The sequence below is a fragment of the Ranitomeya imitator genome, chromosome 5 (genome assembly GCF_032444005.1).
Source record: "Ranitomeya imitator isolate aRanImi1 chromosome 5, aRanImi1.pri, whole genome shotgun sequence".
NCBI classification, from domain to species: domain Eukaryota; kingdom Metazoa; phylum Chordata; class Amphibia; order Anura; family Dendrobatidae; genus Ranitomeya; species Ranitomeya imitator.
The window spans coordinates 703,457,159-703,476,350 of record NC_091286.1 but is presented as its reverse complement, the minus strand read 5'-3'; the positions used below and the strand labels follow the sequence as shown (position 1 = coordinate 703,476,350).

Here is a 19,192-nt window from a genome sequence, read left to right as displayed (position 1 = left end):
ACTGTCCTGGTGTGGATACTGTGGTGGACAGGTTGCAGCAGATTTGGACTCATGTAGTGGACAATTTGACTTTGTCCCAGGAGAAGGCTCAACGTTTCGCTAATCGCAGACGCTGTGTGGGTCCCCGACTTCGGGTTGGGGACTTGGTTTGGTTATCTTCTCGTCATATTCCTATGAAGGTTTCCTCTCCTAAGTTTAAACCTCGTTTTATTGGTCCGTATAGGATTTCTGAGGTTCTTAATCCTGTGTCTTTTCGTCTGACCCTTCCAGATTCTTTTTCCATACATAACGTATTCCATAGGTCATTGTTGCGGAGATACGTGGCACCTATGGTTCCATCTGTTGATCCTCCTGCCCCGGTTTTGGTGGAGGGGGAGTTGGAGTATATTGTGGAGAAGATTTTGGATTCTCGTGTTTCAAGGCGGAAACTCCAGTATCTGGTTAAGTGGAAGGGTTATGCTCAGGAAGATAATTCCTGGGTCTTTGCCTCTGATGTCCATGCTCCCGATCTTGTTCGTGCCTTTCATATGGCTCATCCTGGTCGTCCTGGGAGCTCTGGTGAGGGTTCGGTGACCCCTCCTCAAGGGGGGGGTACTGTTGTGAATTCTGGGCAGAGCTCCCTCCTGTGGTCACAAGTGGTACTTTGGCTGGTTCTCTCTGTGAGCTTCCGTTGGTGGAGGAAAGTGGTACTGCGGCTTCTGAGTTTCCTTCCTCAGGTGATGTGGTGAAGTCGTTAGGTGCTGCTCTATTTAACTCCACCTAGTGCTTTGATCCTGGCCTCCAGTCAATGTTCTAGTATTGGACCTGTTTCCTCCTGGATCGTTCCTGTGGCCTGCTGCTCTGCATAGCTAAGTTCCTCTTTGCTATTTGTTTGCTGTTTTTTTTCTGTCCAGCTTGTCAATTTGTTTTTTGCTGCTTGCTGGAAGCTCTGGGACACAGAGGGTGTACCTCCGTGCCGTTAGTTCGGTACGGAGGGTCTTTTTGCTGCCTTTGCGTGGTTTTTGTAGGGTTTTGTGTTGACCGCAAAGTTACCTTTCCTATCCTCGCTCTGTTCAGAAAGTTGGGCCTCACTTTGCTAAATCTATTTCATCTCTACGTTTGTCTTTTCATCTTAACTCACAGTCATTATATGTGGGGGCTGCCTTTTCCTTTGGGGTGTTTCTCTGAGGCAAGGTAGGCTTATTTTCTATCTTCAGGCTAGCTAGTTTCTCAGGCCGTGCAGAGTTGCATAGGGAGCGTTAGGCGCAATCCACGGCTGCCTTTAGTGTGGTTGGAGAGGATTAGGGATTGCGGTCAACAGAGTTCCCACGTCTCAGAGCTCGGTCTTGTTTTTTGGGTTATTGCCAGGTCACTGTATGTGCGCTGACCTCTATGTCCATTGTGGTACTGAATTACCTTTCATAACACCCACCAGTCTAGAATCTTCTGGTGGACCCAACCATTGAATAGAAGGTGTGACCCCTACCCCCCTTCATGGGCGGATCCCAGGAGCTCAGACAATCCATTCTTATTTTGAGATCAGATGTGAGTTGATCCTTGAAGTAGAAGGAGTGGGGATTCTTAGCTGAGGCAAGACCCCATGTCCATCTGTGACTGCGGAAGCGAATGGGGTGAGACTTGAGCTGAGGACATATCTCGGCGCTCGTGGGATTGTTTTGGGATCCCTTGGACTCGTGTGGACTATTGCTTTGTTAGCTGGCACAAGGATTATCGGGAGGTGCCCCCGAACCTGTTCTGTTGGACTAATTGTGGACTCTGTAGATCTACCTGCATGTGTTGTTCCAGCGTTCTTAATAATAAATCTGTTGAATCATCCCTCGGCCTGTTGTCCCTTCTTGCTCTGCCGTACACCCCGTCACAATATATACCCATGTGTTGGAATCGGATGTGTATGTACTATATGTGCACTCTGAAAGTGCCCAATATGGGGCCTAGTAGTAATAGTGTCTGTTGCCTCGTCTATCAAAAATCAGTCAGTTGTTTGGTAATGGTGAGAATTCTTCGTGATGTCCCTGACAATTCGGTGGCAGCAGTGGGACAGCTTCATAATTTCCCTTACATTCTGAAATAGGAATCGGCACTCACCGCTGACAAATCTAATATTATCGTGTATTCACCCTTTTTTCAGCCATTTTCCTCCTGATTTAATAACATTGGATATGACAGCGGTGAGTGCCGATTCCTATTTCTGTGTTATTTCTGTGTTATTGATTACAAGATCGAACTTCATAAAGTTGAGCTCCATGATGTCAGCCAAAATTTCTGAAAGCGCAGAAGCTGTTATTATTTATGACTAATTACGAGAGAACGTGCTCGGATAAGGTGTTATCATGCTCGGGTGCTAACCGAGTGACTACGGCCTGCTCGAATACTATGTTCTAGTCCCTGCGCCTGCATGTCTCGCGACTGTTTTCGAGAGCAGCAACACATGCAGGGATTGCCTTACAAACAGCCAGGCAGGCGCTGGGACTCAATTATTTTTCGAACACGCCAACGTCATTTGGTTAGCACCGGAGCATGCTGGCATAACACCTTAATGGACCACGTTCGCTCATCACTAATTATGACGTGCAGCAATGCGAGACAGATGTCCTGTTCACTATGCGGTATAAGTGAAAAATTTCCGTCAGCATCTGGGCGGACATATCATTGGTGCACCCTGTGCACAGGGAACTAGGGGGTCTGATTTATATCGTTTTGATAATCTGACACCTTCAACACAAAAATAGTACAGAAAATTGGGAGAAACTCATGGAGATCACAAGGTATACGTCAGTATTTCACAAAGCCAGAAATGAAAATCCCCCTGAGGGTCTTCATGGGCAGTAACTCTTAAGAGCCTTTCTGTTCTCGGCTCAGATGTATCACTAGAAATCAGCTTTAATGAAAACCAAAACCTTGACACAGAATAACATATCTTTATTATATAATTTAGAGAAAAAAAAATACAATCCAGTGATTAACTGAAAGAATTATAGATTTTTTTTCCAACTATGCAGCCGCCTACGTGAACATCGCAATTCTTCTCATGCATTTCTGGCCTGCCCCCTATACCGTTCCCATTACACATGTAGACTAATTTTTATGTTTTTTTCACATTTCTTACAACTAAATTGGACTTTGTGTTCAGTTCTGGTCTCAGTAGAATAACATAACATTTGGGAATGAAGATACAGCCCAGAAGTCCAGCACTGGAAGCTGAGATGGCGAAAACCTCCACAGCCACCATATATTTCCCCTTGGTGCTGAGATAGGCTGGGATGAAAGAGATCCACACACTGCAGAAGACCAGCATGCTGAAGGTGATGTACTGAGCCTCGTTGAAGGTGTCTGGAAGCCTCCTGGCCATGAAGGCTACTATAAAACTCAACACAGCCAGAAATCCAATGTATCCAATGGCCATGTAGAAAGCAATGGTAGATCCCTCATTACATTGTAGAATTATTTTTCCTACCTCTAGCTCTGTGTTATATACCGGGAATGGTGGAGCGAGGCATAACCAAAAAACACAAATGAGGAATTCCCCAAAACAAGACACTAACAAGAGCGATGTGGCAAGATGTCTCCCAAGATACCTCCTCAGCGATGTGTCAGGTTTGGTGGCTCTAAAGGCTAAGACAACGGTAACGGTTTTGGCCAAAACTGAAGAGACAGCAATTGTAAAAATGTTCCCAAAAGCTACTTGTCTGATTAGACAGGACATCTTTGTGGGCTGTCCAATAAATAGCAGAGGGCACAGAAAGGATAAAAGAAGGGAGAGGAGAAGGATGAAGCTGAGGTTACGATTATTGGCTCTGACAATCGCTGTGTGTTTGTACTTACTGAACATCCATAATATAAGAGTCGTCAAGAGGCAGAAGAGTAGAGCAATGACAATGAGACATAACCCCAGGGGGTCATTGTAGGACAGGAACTCGAGGGTTCTCGGGATGCAGGTGTCTCTGACCTCATTGGACCGGTGGTCTTCAGGACACTTCAAACATCTTTCCATATCTGAAAAACACATTATTATTTTATCACATGACTTATTATTCTTTGAAGAGATTCAAGAAGCAGGAAATATGTCGGCAAAAAAAGTTATTTCTAGCTCTGATACTTCAGAGCAAGTGATTAGCAAATTGCAGTCGATACGACGCAAGATCTACATTGAGTTTGTTCTCGTGGAACTTTGTGGTTTTCTTCCATTCTCCAATACACAATTTAGGGGCTCTAATGTTGATATATCAGAGACAATGAAAATTTATATGAGAGTGTGAAATGGGTGCAGACATTTTCTCATACAAAGTTGGGATGCTATGCAGTATATTAATGCACTGTAGAGAAAATGGTAACGTGACTGTTTTCACCTTACATTGAAGTCCTTAAGCCACTGCACAAGTAATGAGTAGATGGTTGACACCCCGTGAAAACATTGCTATTGGGATTTTGATACTGCAGTGTGATACTGTAGGTAGTGTATTCATGTACAGTACAGAGCAAAAGTTTGGACACACCTTCTCGTTTAAAGATTTTTCTGTATTTTCATGATTATGGAAATTGTACATTCACACTGAAGGCATCAAAACTATGAATTAACACATGTGGAATTATATACTTAACAAAAAAGTGTGAAACAACTGAAATTATGTCTTACATTCTAGGTTCTTCAAAGTAGCCACCTTTTGCTTTGATGACTGCCTTGCACACTCTTGGCATTCTCTTGATGAGCTTCAAGAGGTAGTCACCGGGAATGGTTTTCACTTCACAGGTGTGCCCTGTCAGGTTTAATAAGTGGGATTTCATGCCTTATAAATGGGGTTGGGACCATCAGTTTTGTTGTGCAGAAGTCTGGTGGATACACAGCTGATAGTCCTACTGAATAGACTGTTAAAATTTGTATTATGGCAAGAAAAAAGCAGCTAAGTAAAGAAAAACGAGTGGCCATCATTACTTTAAGATATGAAGGTCAGTCAGTCCGAAAAATTGGGAAAACGTTGAAAGTGTCCCCAAGTGCAGTGGCAAAAACCATCGAGCACTACAAAGAAACTGGCTCACATGAGGACCACCCCAGGAAAGGAAGACCAAGAGTCACCTCTGCTTCTGAGGATAAGTTTATCCGAGTCACCAGCCTCAGAAATCGCAGGTTAACAGCAGCTCAGATTAGAGACCAGGTCAATGCCACACAGAGTTCTAGCAGCAGACACATCTCTACAACAACTGTTAAGAGGAGACTTTGTGCAGCAGGCCTTCATGGTAAAATAGCTGCTAGGAAACCACTGCTAAGGACAGGCAACAAGCAGAAGAGACTTGTTTGGGCTAAAGAACACAAGGAATGGACATTAGACCAGTGGAAATCTGTGCTTTGGTCTGATGAGTCCAAATTTGAGATCTTTGGTTCCAACCACCGTGTCTTTGTGCGATGCAGAAAAGGTGAATGGGCGTACTCTACATGCCTGGTTCCCACCGTGAAGCATGGAGGAGGAGGTGTTATGGTGTGGGGGGGGGGCTTTGCTGGTGACACTGTTTGGGATTTATTCAAAACTGAAGACATACTGAACCAGCATGGCTACCACAGCATCTTGCAGCGGCATGCTATTCCATCCTGTTTGCGTTTAGTTGGGCCATCATTTATTTTTCAACAGGACAATGACCCCAAACACACCTCCAGGCTGTGCAAGGGCTATTTGACCAAGAAGGAGAGTGATGGGGTGTTACGCCAGATGACCTGGCCTCCACAGTCACCAGACCTGAACCCAATCAAGATGGTTTGGGGTGAGCTGGACCGCAGAGTGAAGGCAAAAGGGCCAACAAGTGCTAAGCATCTCTGGGAACTCCTTCAAGATTGTTGGAAGACCATTCCCGGTGACTACCTCTTGAAGCTCATCAAGAGAATGCCAAGAGTGTGCAAAGCAGTCATCAAAGCAAAAGGTGGCTACTTTGAAGAACCTAGAATATAAGACATAATTTCAGTTGTTTCACACTTTTTTGTTAAGTATATAATTCCACATGTGTTAATTCATAGTTTTGATGCCTTCAGTGTGAATGTACAATTTTCATAGTCATGAAAATACACAAAAATCTTTAAATGAGAAGGTGTTTCCAAACTTTTGGTCTGCACTGTATATTGTAGTGATGAGTGAACACTAAAATGCTTGGGTGCATATTACTTGAGTTGAGCAAATCATAATGCTGGGTTGCTCGACCCCAGTAACAAGTATAATGGAAGCCAATGGGAAACTCAAGCATTTTTCCGACTCCCCCCCCCCCCCCCCCCCCTACCTCCCGGAGATCTGGAAGGGGTCTAACAATTGCTGAAATTGATAGAAACAGAAATGAAATGGCATGAGAACAGCATGGGGAAGACCCCTGGAAGCATGTATGAATCCCAGATCGCTGCTGGGGAAAATGTTGTCAGAGTATTATGCCATTTTTATGGACGGACAATAAAACAAACAAAAAAATCGAGAATAAAATGGATCTTACTGGAAAAAAATATGAATAAACGTTCATTTCAGGGTAATAGAATCCTAAAATGTTAGAGTTGAAAGTGAAGATCTTGCAAAACACATGTGCAAAATACTAAATAGACAGCCACTCACAACCTACCAGTTCATGGAGGGATGGCTGCATCCTGGAGTGCATTTGTTCAGAGACCTGGGCAGGTAAGCAGTGCTTCCCTTTTTCAGCTGTATTTTTTAATTTTTGGAGGATTTTTAGTCCTCTTTTGTGGCTTTGCTACTAAGTTTAGAGTTGAAAGGGACCTCCAGGGACATCATGTCCAACCCCCTGCTCAAAGCAGGATTCACTAAACCATCTCAGGCAGATTTCTGTCCAGCCTCTGGGTGAAGACTTCCTTTGATGGAGAACTCACCACCTCTCATGGCCGCCTGTTCCACTCATTGATCACCCTCACTGTCAAAAAGTTTTCTGTAATATCTAATCTGTATCTTCACCCTTTCACTTTCATCCCATTGCTTCTCGTGTTTCCATGTGTAAATGAGAATAATGATGATCCCTCTACACTGTGACAGCCCTTCAGATATTTGTACACAGCTATTAAGTCTCCTCTCAGTCTTCTTTTTTGCAAGCTAAACATTCCTATTCCTTTCACCATTCCACATAGGACATACTTTGCAGTCCGCTCACCATCCTGGTCGCTCTTCTCTGAACTTGCTCCAGTTCTTCAATGTATTTTTTAAAATGTGCCCAGAACTGGACACAGTATTCCAGATGAGGCCTGACCAAGGAGGAGTAGAGGGGGATAACTTCACGTGATCTGGACTCTATGCTTCTCTTAATACATCCCAGATCTGTGACATTTTTGCTGCTGCAGAGAAATGACAAAAAAAGACTCGCACATCCAAACTAGTGTGAATAGGTGCATACCAGGAGCAGCTACCTCCATACATGAATATACAAAAAAGGTTGCACTCTATTGTGCAAAAGCATGTCTAATATGAAATATATGAAATATGAATAGCAAAATGGCTTTTGAACATTAGGAAAATATTTAAGAGACGCTTTGCATAGAATTTGATATAATCAAATAGTGTGAGCCCATCAACCAGACTCGCACATTTTTTGTATATTCATGTATGGAGGTAGCTGCTCCTGGTATGCACCTATTCACACTAGTTTGGATGTGCGAGTCTTTTTTTGTCATTTCTATGTTAGCTTACTGACTGCGCACTCCTCCCATCACCATGTGGTTTTTAATTGCATTTCATCACACTTGGTCCCGGCCAACTCATATGTAGGCTTTGCTGAACAGAGGTGTCCACATTCACCCAGGCATACAGACATTGGCCTTTGGTAAGTGTTCACATTTGGACAGGGGGGTCAGGGACCCATCAGTTATGAGACCACCTTGACGACTGGTTGATGGGCTCACACTATTTGATTATATCAAATTCTGTGCAAAGCGTCTCTTAAATATTTTCCTAATGTTCAAAAGCCATTTTGCTATTCATATTTCATATATTTCATATTAGACATGCTTTTGCACAATAGAGTGCAACCTTTTTTCTATATTTTTGCTGCTGCATCACATTGATGACTCATGTGCAGTCTGTGATCTATTAGTATATCCAAGTCTTTTTCACATGTGCTGTTGCTTAGTTCTATTCCTCCCATTCTGTTAGATGTAATTTTGTTTTTCTTGGTGAGATATAGGATCTTGCATTTCTCCCTGCTAAATACCATTCTATTAAGGTACCTTCACACTGAGCAACATTTGAACGAGAACGATAGCGATCCGAGACGTTGCAGCGTCCTGGATAGCAATCTCATTGTGTTTGACACGCAGCAGCGATCAGGATCCTGCTGTGACATCGCTGGTTGGAGCTAGAAGGCCAGAACTTTATTTTGTCGCTGGATCACCTGCTGTCATCACTGGATCGGCGCGTGTGACGCCGATCCAGCGATGTGTTCACTTGTAACCAGGGTAAACATCGGGTTACTAAGCGCAGGGCCGCGCTTAGTAACCTGATATTTACCCTGGTTACCATTGTAAATGTAAAAAAAAAACACTACATACTTACATTCCGGTGTCTGTCACGTCCCTCGCAATCAGCTTCCCGCACTGACTGTGAGCGCCGGCCGTAAAGCACAGCGGTGACGTCACAGTCACAGTCAGTGCGGGAAGCTGACGGCGAGGGTCGTGACAGACACCGGAATGTATGTACTGTTTTTTTTTTTACATTTACAATGGTAACCAGGGTAAATATCGGGTTACTAAGCGCGGCCCTGCGCTTAGTAACCCGATGTTTACCCTGGTTACCCGGGGACTTCGGCATCGTTGGTCGCTGGAGAGCTGTCTGTGTGACAGCTCTCCAGCGACCACACAACGACTTACCAACGATCACGGCCAGGTCGTATCGCTGGCCATGATCGTTGGTAAATCGTTTAGTGTAACGGTACCTTTAGTCGCTGCCCTTTGTTCAAGCTTATCAGGATCCTTCTGAATCCTTTCTCTGTTTTGTTTAGTGTTAACAATCACTCTTAGTTTTGCATTGTGTGCAAATTTGATCAGTTTCCCTTCAGTTCCCTGAATATAATGACTTTCATATGAGGCCAAATAAATAACATAAAAAAATTCTCCACTTCTTGAGCTATGTTCACATGTGGTGTTTTTGCTTCTGTTTTGCACGTTTGCGTTGCTTTCAATGATGAAAAAACATTCAACAGGAAATGTAATTTTATCATTGTAATACCTTATCTTGCCATGTGGTATGGGAAACATGATCAGACACATTCTGTTTAAGTTATGAAGGAGGGACTCTGAAAGTCACAATTTTTTTTTGTCAAGGCCATCAGACAGCCATCACTATTTGTAGAGGGCCATCAGGCGGTCCTTACTATTACTAGAGGGCCTGCAGTTCATCGTCACTATTGTTAGAGGGCCTGCAGGCAGCCCGCAATCCAATTTTGGAGCCCTCACTAATCATTTTTGGAGTGCCAGCAGACAACTATGCTTTGCCTAGCTATATATTGTTGCTGCAATATAATTTATCCATCTGAGGTGGGCAAATTTTCTTTTTCGCATTATTGCTGTAAAGTTTGAAACTTGGAGTGCCAGAAGGCGGCCTTCACAATTTATAGAAGTCAGCAGACAGACCCCCTTTTTTGCACCAGTGAAACAGAGCCTCTCAAGCCAAGTAGCATTGCCACTATTTCCTCGTTAGATATAAACCCAGTTTGTTAAAAGGATTATACTGAGCCAGAAACCAGCTCTGCTAGCATGTGAAGTTGAACCGAGAACACAGTCTTATGCAGTGAATTCATGGATCAAGAAAAAAGAGCAGCCCAAGGTTAAGCTGGATATTTAATTTCCTTAAGGGCACACTAGACAAAATACTATATACACAATGGATATACGTATACAATGGTCTGATATGTAAATAGAGGAGGTAGTACAAGAAGTATAAGCAGATGATACACAAGTCAATTACCATCTTGATGTTAGGCCTTGTTGCTGGCAGCCACATGGTAGATGTGGGGTGCCAGCTGTTTCTAGTTAATTCCAACATTATACCCGGTGTGTCCTCCCTTAGATGTGAATCAAGGGCCAAGCCCTGCATGCACATTTAACTCCTCGGTTGGTCACTCCCTCTCCCACCCCCGGGATGGCCCTAACCTCCCTCCCCTTGGCTCTGGTAGCTGAAACTCCAAAACCTATGATGGATCATAACTTCTCATTTAGGAAGGCAGTTTTAGCACAATAGGTTCCAACCAGGATTCTGTTACTCTTGGAGACCAAGCACGGCTTTGTTACCTGGCTGCTACTAGCCGTTCTATGTATCTCCCCACTTGGGGTGCTAGAACAGGGTGAGACCCAGGCGGCATTCGGCACTTTCTTGTGATCTTGAAAATGCAACCGGTATACAGCTAGGACATAAAATAACTCCAAAGCTCCTTATGAAATTATGGCTCCCGTTTGCCTGGGGGAATTCTTTCAAGCAATGAAGAATCTTGGGCTCCCGGCAGGGGTTCATCCTGCCAAGAAGGCCTTGGTAAAAGCTTAGCCGCTGGGTTTTTCCACTTTGAAGTTTTTTCACTTTGAAGTTTTTTCACTTTGAAGCTTTTGAGGCTGGGCCACTTGCTAAGCCAGATGTCTTGTATCAGCTTCACACTTTGAAATATAAAGGTAATCTTGGAGGAGATATGAGAAAGTTGATGGAATTAAATTATATCCCCCATATTCTTCACATTGACGATGCAATTATACCATATGTGGAGTCAAGAAGAATATTTTCTCCTAAATTTGGGAAATTAACATTTGCCTCAAGGGGTATTTGCCTTCCACCGGATCAACATATTAGGTTATAGGTTAGGATTGTTAAATGAGACTAGTCAAACAGTTAAAAAAACTTACTCTTTAATTATATATTTTAAATATTGTCAATCCTTCTCTTTCAAACAAGCATGAAGTGTAATTTAAGTTGTCTGGTGACAAGGGTCTGGATTCTGCTCTGACCCTACTTCGTCCGGCCCCTCATCCAACTGAAAAAAATGTGCCCATAGGTGCAGATGCTTTCCTCAAGTCTGTGAATCTTTGGGGCAGACCTCTGATGTCCATGGAATAGAATGTGCAAACAGCTCTGCAGACTCGTCCATCTGTGGTTGCCCACAGTCAGTTGGCCGGTTGGAGAGCTGTGACGCGGGGGGAAACAAAAGTAATTGGGGTGCCACCACTAAGCGCTGTACTGTGTGTGATATTAAGGTGGAGAAAGAGGAGGGGAGGCTAGTTGAAGCCGAGCTTGCCATCCACTGGGGGGACATGTTCTTTCTGTCCCTCATCTACAAGGTAATTGTCACACGTCCAGTAACAGAAGTTGTCAAAATGCTGCTCAATTACTCACTGCAGCAAAACAAACTCACTTCTCATCTCTCCTATCATCCCTGTCTCACAACTCTAACCAGCTACTCAGTACTTTCAAATCTATCCTCCATCCCCCAGCACCTCCTCCATCTCCAAGATTGGCAACATAAGGCAAAGCTTTTGCCTAAAGTCTCAACACGCCCTCTTCATAACCACTCATCTCTCCTCCTCCAAAACCAACATTTCCACCGTCACGGAAGATCAACTTTCCTCATTACTCTCCAAATAACATCTCATCACCTGTGAACTTGACCTGATCCTGCCCCGTCTCATTCAAAACCTTACCACAGTCTTCATCCCAACCCTAAGCAACCTCTGCAAACTGCCACTAACAAATGTTGTTTTCCACTCATGTGTCAAACAAACCTCGATTACGCCCATTCTCAAAAAGCCCTCCCTTGACCGATCCTTTGTATACAGCTATCACTGTTATGACTTGGTGGTTAGGACAAGAATGGACCTGATGGTCAAGAGCACCCGGAAAGACCTGATAGCTACAAAAATACAGGACAAGCTCTGGGAAGTGGAAACTCTGCTGACCGCAATCCCTAATCCTACCACACACACTAGAAATAGCTGTGGATTGCTCCTAACGCTCCCTATGCAACTCGGCACAGCCTAAGAAACTAGCTAGCCCTAAAGATAGGAAAATAAAGCCTACCTTGCCTCAGAGAAATTCCCCAAAGGAAAAGGCAGCCCCCACATATATTGACTGTGAGTAAGATGAAATCACAAACACAGAGATGAAATAGATATAGCAAAGTGAGGCCCAACTTACTGAACAGACAGAGGATAGGAAAGGCAACTTTGCGGTCAGCACAAAAACCTACAAAAAGCCACGAAGAGAGTGCAGGGAAAAAAAACCTTCCACACCGACTCATGGTGCGGAGGCGCTCCCTCTGCGTCCCAGAGCTTCCAGCAAGCAAGGCAATATTCACAATAGCAAGCTGGACAGGAAAAATAGCAAACAAGAAAATAGCAAAGAGGAACTTAGCTTCTGCTGGAAATAACAGGTAACCAGAACGATCCAGGAGCGAACTAGACCAATAGTACAACATTGACAGCTGGCATGGGGCAAAGATCCAAGTGGAGTTAAATAGAGCAGCCCACTAACAACTTAGCCTCGTCACCTGTGGAAGGAAACTCAGAAACACCCACAGCCACCAGAGGAAGTCCATGGACAGAACCAGCCGAAGTACGATTCATGACCACAGGAGGGAGCCCGATAACAGAATTCACAACAGTACCCCCCCTTGAGGAGGGGTCACCGAACCCTCACCAGAGCCCCCAGGCCGACCAGGATGAGCCAAATGAAAGGCACGAACCAGATCGGCAGCATGAACATCAGAGGCAAAAACCCAGGAATTATCTTCCTGACCATAACCCTTCCACTTGACCAGGTACTGGAGTTTCCGTCTCGAAATACGAGAATCCAAAATCTTCTCCACCACATACTCCAACTCCCCCTCAACCAACACCGGGGCAGGAGGATCAACGGATGGAACCACAGGCGCCACGTATCTCCGCAATAACGACCTATGGAACACATTATGGATGGCAAAAGAAGCTGGAAGGGCCAAACGAAATGACACAGGATTGATAACCTCAGAAATCTTATACGGACCAATGAAACGAGGCTTAAACTTAGGAGAGGAAACCTTCATAGGAACATAACGAGACGACAACCAAACCAAATCCCCAACACGAAGTCGGGGACCCACACAGCGCCGGCGGTTAGCGAAACGTTGAGCCTTCTCCTGGGACAATGTCAAATTGTCCACCACATGAGTCCAAATCTGCTGCAACCTATCCACCACAGTATCTACAACAGGACAGTCCGAAGACTCAACCTGCCCTGAAGAGAAACGAGGATGGAAACCAGAATTGCAGAAAAACGGCGAAACCAAAGTAGCCGAGCTGGCCCGATTATTAAGGGCGAATTCAGCCAACGGCAAAAAGGACACCCAATCATCCTGATCAGCAGAAACATAGCATCTCAGATATGTTTCCAAAGTCTGATTAGTTCGTTCGGTTTGGCCATTTGTCTGAGGATGGAAAGCCGAGGAAAAAGACAAATCAATGCCCATCCTAACACAAAAGGATCGCCAAAACCTCGAAACAAACTGGGAACCTCTGTCCGAAACGATGTTCTCCGGAATACCATGTAAACGAACCACATGCTGGAAAAATAATGGCACCAAATCAGAGGAGGAAGGCAATTTAGACAAGGGTACCAAATGGACCATCTTAGAAAAGCGATCACAAACCACCCAAATGACCGACATCTTTTGAGAGACGGGGAGATCCGAAATAAAATCTATAGAAATATGCGTCCAGGTCCTCTTCGGGACCGGCAAGGGCAAAAGCAACCCACTGGCACGAGAACAGCAGGGCTTAGCCCGAGCACAAGTCCCACAGGACTGCACAAAAGAACGCACATCCCGTGACAAAGACGGCCACCAAAAGGATCTAGCCACCAAATCTCTGGTACCAAAGATTCCAGGATGCCCAGCCAACACTGAACAATGAATCTCAGAGATAACTCTACTAGTCCATCTATCAGGGACAAACAGTTTCTCCGCTGGGCAACGGTCAGGTCTATCAGCCTGAAATTTTTGCAGCACCCGCCGCAAATCAGGGGAGATGGCAGACAAAATTACCCCCTCTTTGAGAATACCCGCCGGCTCAGGAACACCCGGAGAGTCAGGCACAAAACTCCTTGACAGGGCATCAGCCTTCACATTCCTAGAGCCCGGAATGTATGAAACCACAAAATCAAAACGGGAGAAAAATAACGACCATCGAGCCTGTCTCGGATTCAACCGTTTGGCAGACTTAAGATAAGTCAAATTCTTATGATCTGTCAAGACCACCACGCGATGCTTGGCTCCTTCAAGCCAATGACGCCACTCCTCGAATGCCCACTTCATGGCCAACAACTCTCGATTACCAACATCATAATTGCGCTCAGCAGGCGAAAACTTTCTAGAAAAGAAAGCACATGGCTTCATCACCGAGCCATCAGAACTTCTTTGCGACAAAACAGCCCCTGCTCCAATCTCAGAAGCATCAACCTCAACCTGAAACGGGAGCGAAACATCTGGCTGGCACAACACAGGGGCAGAAGAAAAACGACGCTTCAACTCCTGAAAAGCTTCTACAGCTGCAGAAGACCAATTGACCACATCAGCACCCTTCTTGGTCAAATCAGTCAACGGTTTAGCAACACTAGAAAAATTAGCGATGAAGCGCCGATAAAAGTTAGCAAAGCCCAGGAACTTTAGCAGGCTCTTCACAGATGTCGGCTGAGTCCAATCGTAAATGGCCTGGACTTTAACAGGGTCCATCTCGATAGTAGAAGGGGAAAAAATGAACCCCAAAAATGAAACCTTCTGAACTCCAAAGAGACACTTTGACCCCTTCACAAACAAGGAATTCGCACGAAGGACCTGGAACACCATTCTGACCTGCTTCACATGAGACTCCCAATCATCCGAAAAGACCAAAATATCATCCAAATACACAATCAGGAATTTATCCAGGTACTCTCGGAAGATGTCATGCATAAAGGACTGAAATACTGATGGAGCATTGGAAAGCCCGAATGGCATAACCAGGTACTCAAAATGGCCCTCGGGCGTATTAAATGCTGTTTTCCATTCATCGCCCTGCTTAATACGCACAAGATTATATGCCCCTCGAAGATCTATCTTGGTGAACCAACTAGCCCCCTTAATACGAGCAAACAAATCAGACAGCAACGGCAAAGGATACTGAAATTTGACTGTAATTTTATTAAGAAGGCGGTAATCAATACAAGGTCTCAAAGAACCATCCTTCTTGGCCACAAAAAAGAACCCTGCTCCTAACGGTGATGACGACGGGCGAATATGGCCTTTCTCCAAGGATTCCTTTATATAACTCCGCATAGCGGCGTGTTCTGGCACAGATAAATTGAACAATCGGCCCTTAGGAAACTTCCTACCAGGAATCAAATTAATAGCACAATCGCAATCCCTATGAGGAGGTAGGGCACTGGCTTTGGGCTCATCAAATACATCCTGATAATCCGACAAAAACTCTGGAACTTCAGAAGGAGTGGAAGACGAAATTGACAAAAATGGAACATCAACATGTACCCCCTGGCAACCCCAGCTGGACACAGACATAGATTTCCAGTCCAATACTGGATTATGAACCTGTAGCCATGGCAACCCCAAAAACGACCACATCATGCAGATTATGCAACACCAAAAAGCGGATATCCTCCTGATGTGCAGGAGCCATGCACATGGTCAATTGGGTCCAGTACTGAGGCTTATTCTTGGCCAAAGGCGTAGCATCAATTCCTCTCAATGGAATAGGATACTGCAAGGGCTCCAAGAAAAAACCACAGCGCCTAGCATACTCCAAGTCCATCAAATTCAGGGCAGCGCCTGAATCCACAAATGCCATAACAGAATAGGATGACAAAGAGCAAATCAGAGTAACGGACAATAGAAATTTAGACTGTACCGTACCAATGGTGGCAGACCTAGCGAACCGCTTAGTGCGCTTAGGACAATCGGAGATAGCATGAGTGGATTCACCACAGTAAAAACACAGCCTATTCCGACGTCTGTGTTCTTGCCGTTCAGCTCTGGTCCAAGTCCTATCACATTGCATAGGCCCAGACCCATGCTCAGATAGTACCGCCAAATGGTGCACAGCTTTACGCTCACGCAGGCGTCGATCGATCTGAATGGCCAAAGACATAGACTCATTCAGACCAGCAGGCATGGGAAATCCCACCATGACATCCTTAAGGGCTTCAGAGAGACCCTTTCTGAAGATTGCTGCCAGGGCACATTCATTCCACTGAGTGAGCACAGACCACTTTCTAAACTTCTGACAATATATCTCTGCTTCATCCTGACCCTGACACAGAGCCAGCAAGATTTTCTCTGCCTGATCCACTGAATTAGGTTCGTCATAAAGCAATCCAAGCGCCAGGAAAAACGCATCAACATCACGCAATGCCGGATCTCCTGGCGCAAGGGAAAATGCCCAGTCTTGAGGGTCACCACGTAACAAAGAAATAATGATCTTTACTTGTTGAACAGGGTCACCTGAGGAGCGAGGTTTCAAGGCAAAAAACAATTTACAATTATTTTTGAAATTCAAGAACTTAGATCTATCACCAAAAAACAAATCAGGAATTGGAATCCTAGGCTCTAATATCGGATTCTGACCCACAAAATCTTGAATGTTTTGTACACTTGTAGTGAGATTATCCATCAAGGAGGACAGACCTTGAATGTCCATGTTTACACCTGTGTCCTGAACCACCCAGAGGTAAAGGGGAAAAGAGAGACAAAACACACTGCAAAGAAAAAAAAAATGGTCTCAGAACTTCTCTTATCCCTCTATTGAGATGCATTAATACTTTGGGCCAGATGTACTGTTATGACCTGGTGGTTAGGACAAGAATGGACCTGATGGTCAAGAGCACCCGGAAAGACCTGATAGCTACAAAAATACAGGACAAGCTCTGGGAAGTGGAAACTCTGCTGACCGCAATCCCTAATCCTACCACACACACTAGAAATAGCCGTGGATTGCTCCTAACGCTCCCTATGCAACACGGCACAGCCTAAGAAACTAGCTAGCCCTAAAGATAGGAAAATAAAGCCTACCTTGCCTCAGAGAAATTCCCCAAAGGAAAAGGCAGCCCCCACATATATTGACTGTGAGTAAGATGAAATCACAAACACAGAGATGAAATAGATATAGCAAAGTGAGGCCCGACTTACTGAACAGACAGAGGATAGGAAAGGCAACTTTGCGGTCACCACAAAAACCTACAAAAAGCCACGCAGAAAGTGCAGGGAAAAAAAACCTTCCGCACCGACTCACGGTGCGGAGGCGCTACCTCTGCGTCCCAGAGCTTCCAGCAAGCAAGGCAATATTCACAATAGCAAGCTGGACAGAGAAAATAGCAAACAAGAAAATAGCAAAGAGGAACTTAGCTTCTGCTGGAAATAACAGGTAACCAGAACGATCCAGGAGCGAACTAGACCAATAGTACAACATTGACAGCTGGCATGGGGCAAAGATCCAAGTGGAGTTAAATAGAGCAGCCCACTAACAACTTAGCCTCGTCACCTGTGGAAGGAAACTCAGAAACACCCACAGCCACCAGAGGAAGTCCATGGACAGAACCAGCCGAAGTACCATTCATGACCACAGGAGGGAGCCCGATAACAGAATTCACAACATATCACCCCATATGACTTTTCCCCTATGCCTCAAAACTACTGGAACAACACGTGCCCTCCCACCTTTCTTCCTGCTCCCTCTTTGACCTGTTACGATCTGTCTTTCGACAGCACCATTAGACAGAAACTGCCCTGAATAAAGTCACCAATGACCTACCAACTGCCACATCCAAGCAACATTCCCTCTTACTACAGACTCTCTCATCTCTTGGCATTACAGACTTGGCCCTATCTTGGATCTCCTCATACCTAATAAACTGGATATTCGGTGTCTCCCACTCACACACCCCCTCCTCATCTTGTCCCCTATCTGTCGGTATCCACCAAGGAACAGTTCTAGAATTCCTGCTCTTTTCCATCTATACCTTCGGCTATGCTGATGACACACAGATCCACCTCTCTGGACCTGATATCACCTCTTTACTACTATAATCCCACTATGTCTGTCCATTATTTTATCTTTCTTCTTTGCTAGATTTCTAACAATTAACATGGATAAATCTGAATTCATCATCTTTCCACAATCTCTTTCAACTCTCCCAAGTGACCTATCCATCAAAGTCAATGGCTGCTCACTCTCCCCAGTCCTGCAAGCTCGCTGCCTCTGGGGAATCCTGACTCTGATCTGTCCTTCAAACCTGAGATCCAAGCCCTTTCCACTTCCTGCCAACTTCAGAAATATCTTCCGGATCCGCACATTCCTCAGCCATGAATCTGCAAAAACACTAATGCACGCCCTCATCATCACCTGCTTCGACTACTGCAACCTCCTACTCTGTGGTCTTCCTTCTAACAGTCTCACAATCCAATCTATCCTAAACTCTATTGGCCGGCTAATCCACCTGTCACCCCACTATTCCCCGGCTTCTCCCCTCTGTCAATGCCTTCACTGGCTCCCCATTGCCCAGAGACTCCAATTCAAAACCCTAACCATGGCATACAAAGCGATCCAAAACCTGTCTTCTCCATACATCTGTTACCTAGTCTCCTAGTCTCCCTCTCTACTCCCTTCTTATGTCCGCTTCCCATAATCGCATATAAGAGGAACCTGAAGACCTACCTTTTCCAACAAGCACGCAACCTGCAGTAACCCTCGCTTCACCATACCGTTGCACGACCACCTCTACCCTCACCTACTGTAACCTCACTCATTCATTGTAGACTGTGAGTCCTCGGGGACAGGGTCCTCTCTCCTCCTCTACCAGTCGGTGACTCGTTTTTGTTCATGATTACTCTACTTGTTTTTTTTATTATGCAGACAAAAAGAATACAAAGTATCCAAAAATCACCAGTCAAAAGGTATGTAATATTAAAATAGAATATACATTTCATTATAAATGATCACACATTGAAAAGAACATGAATCAAAAAGTACCGTATATACTTGAGTATAAGCCGAGATTTTCAGCCCATTTTTTTGGGCTGAAAGTCCCCCTCTCGGCTTATACTCGAGTCATATACCGGGAGGTCGGCTGGGGAGGGGGAGCGGGGGCTGTGTAATTATACTTACCTGCTCCTGGCGCGGTCCCTGCAGTCTCTGCTTCCCTGGCGCTGCAGATTCTTCCTGTACTGAGCG

At 44.9% G+C, this 19,192-nt stretch overlaps 1 protein-coding gene across 1 annotated transcript in view; it reads right to left on the bottom strand.

Moving 5' to 3' along the window:
- Positions 1–2,920: 2,920 nt before the first annotated feature.
- LOC138637965 (vomeronasal type-2 receptor 26-like) overlaps positions 2,921–19,192 on the bottom strand; it is a 136,186-nt gene continuing 119,914 nt past the window's right edge. Inside the window, exon 5 of the mRNA XM_069726887.1 lies at positions 2,921–3,993. Within this exon, the coding sequence (XP_069582988.1) occupies positions 3,083–3,993 (911 nt within the window). The 3' untranslated portion in view covers positions 2,921–3,082. The remainder of the gene's footprint in view (positions 3,994–19,192) is intronic.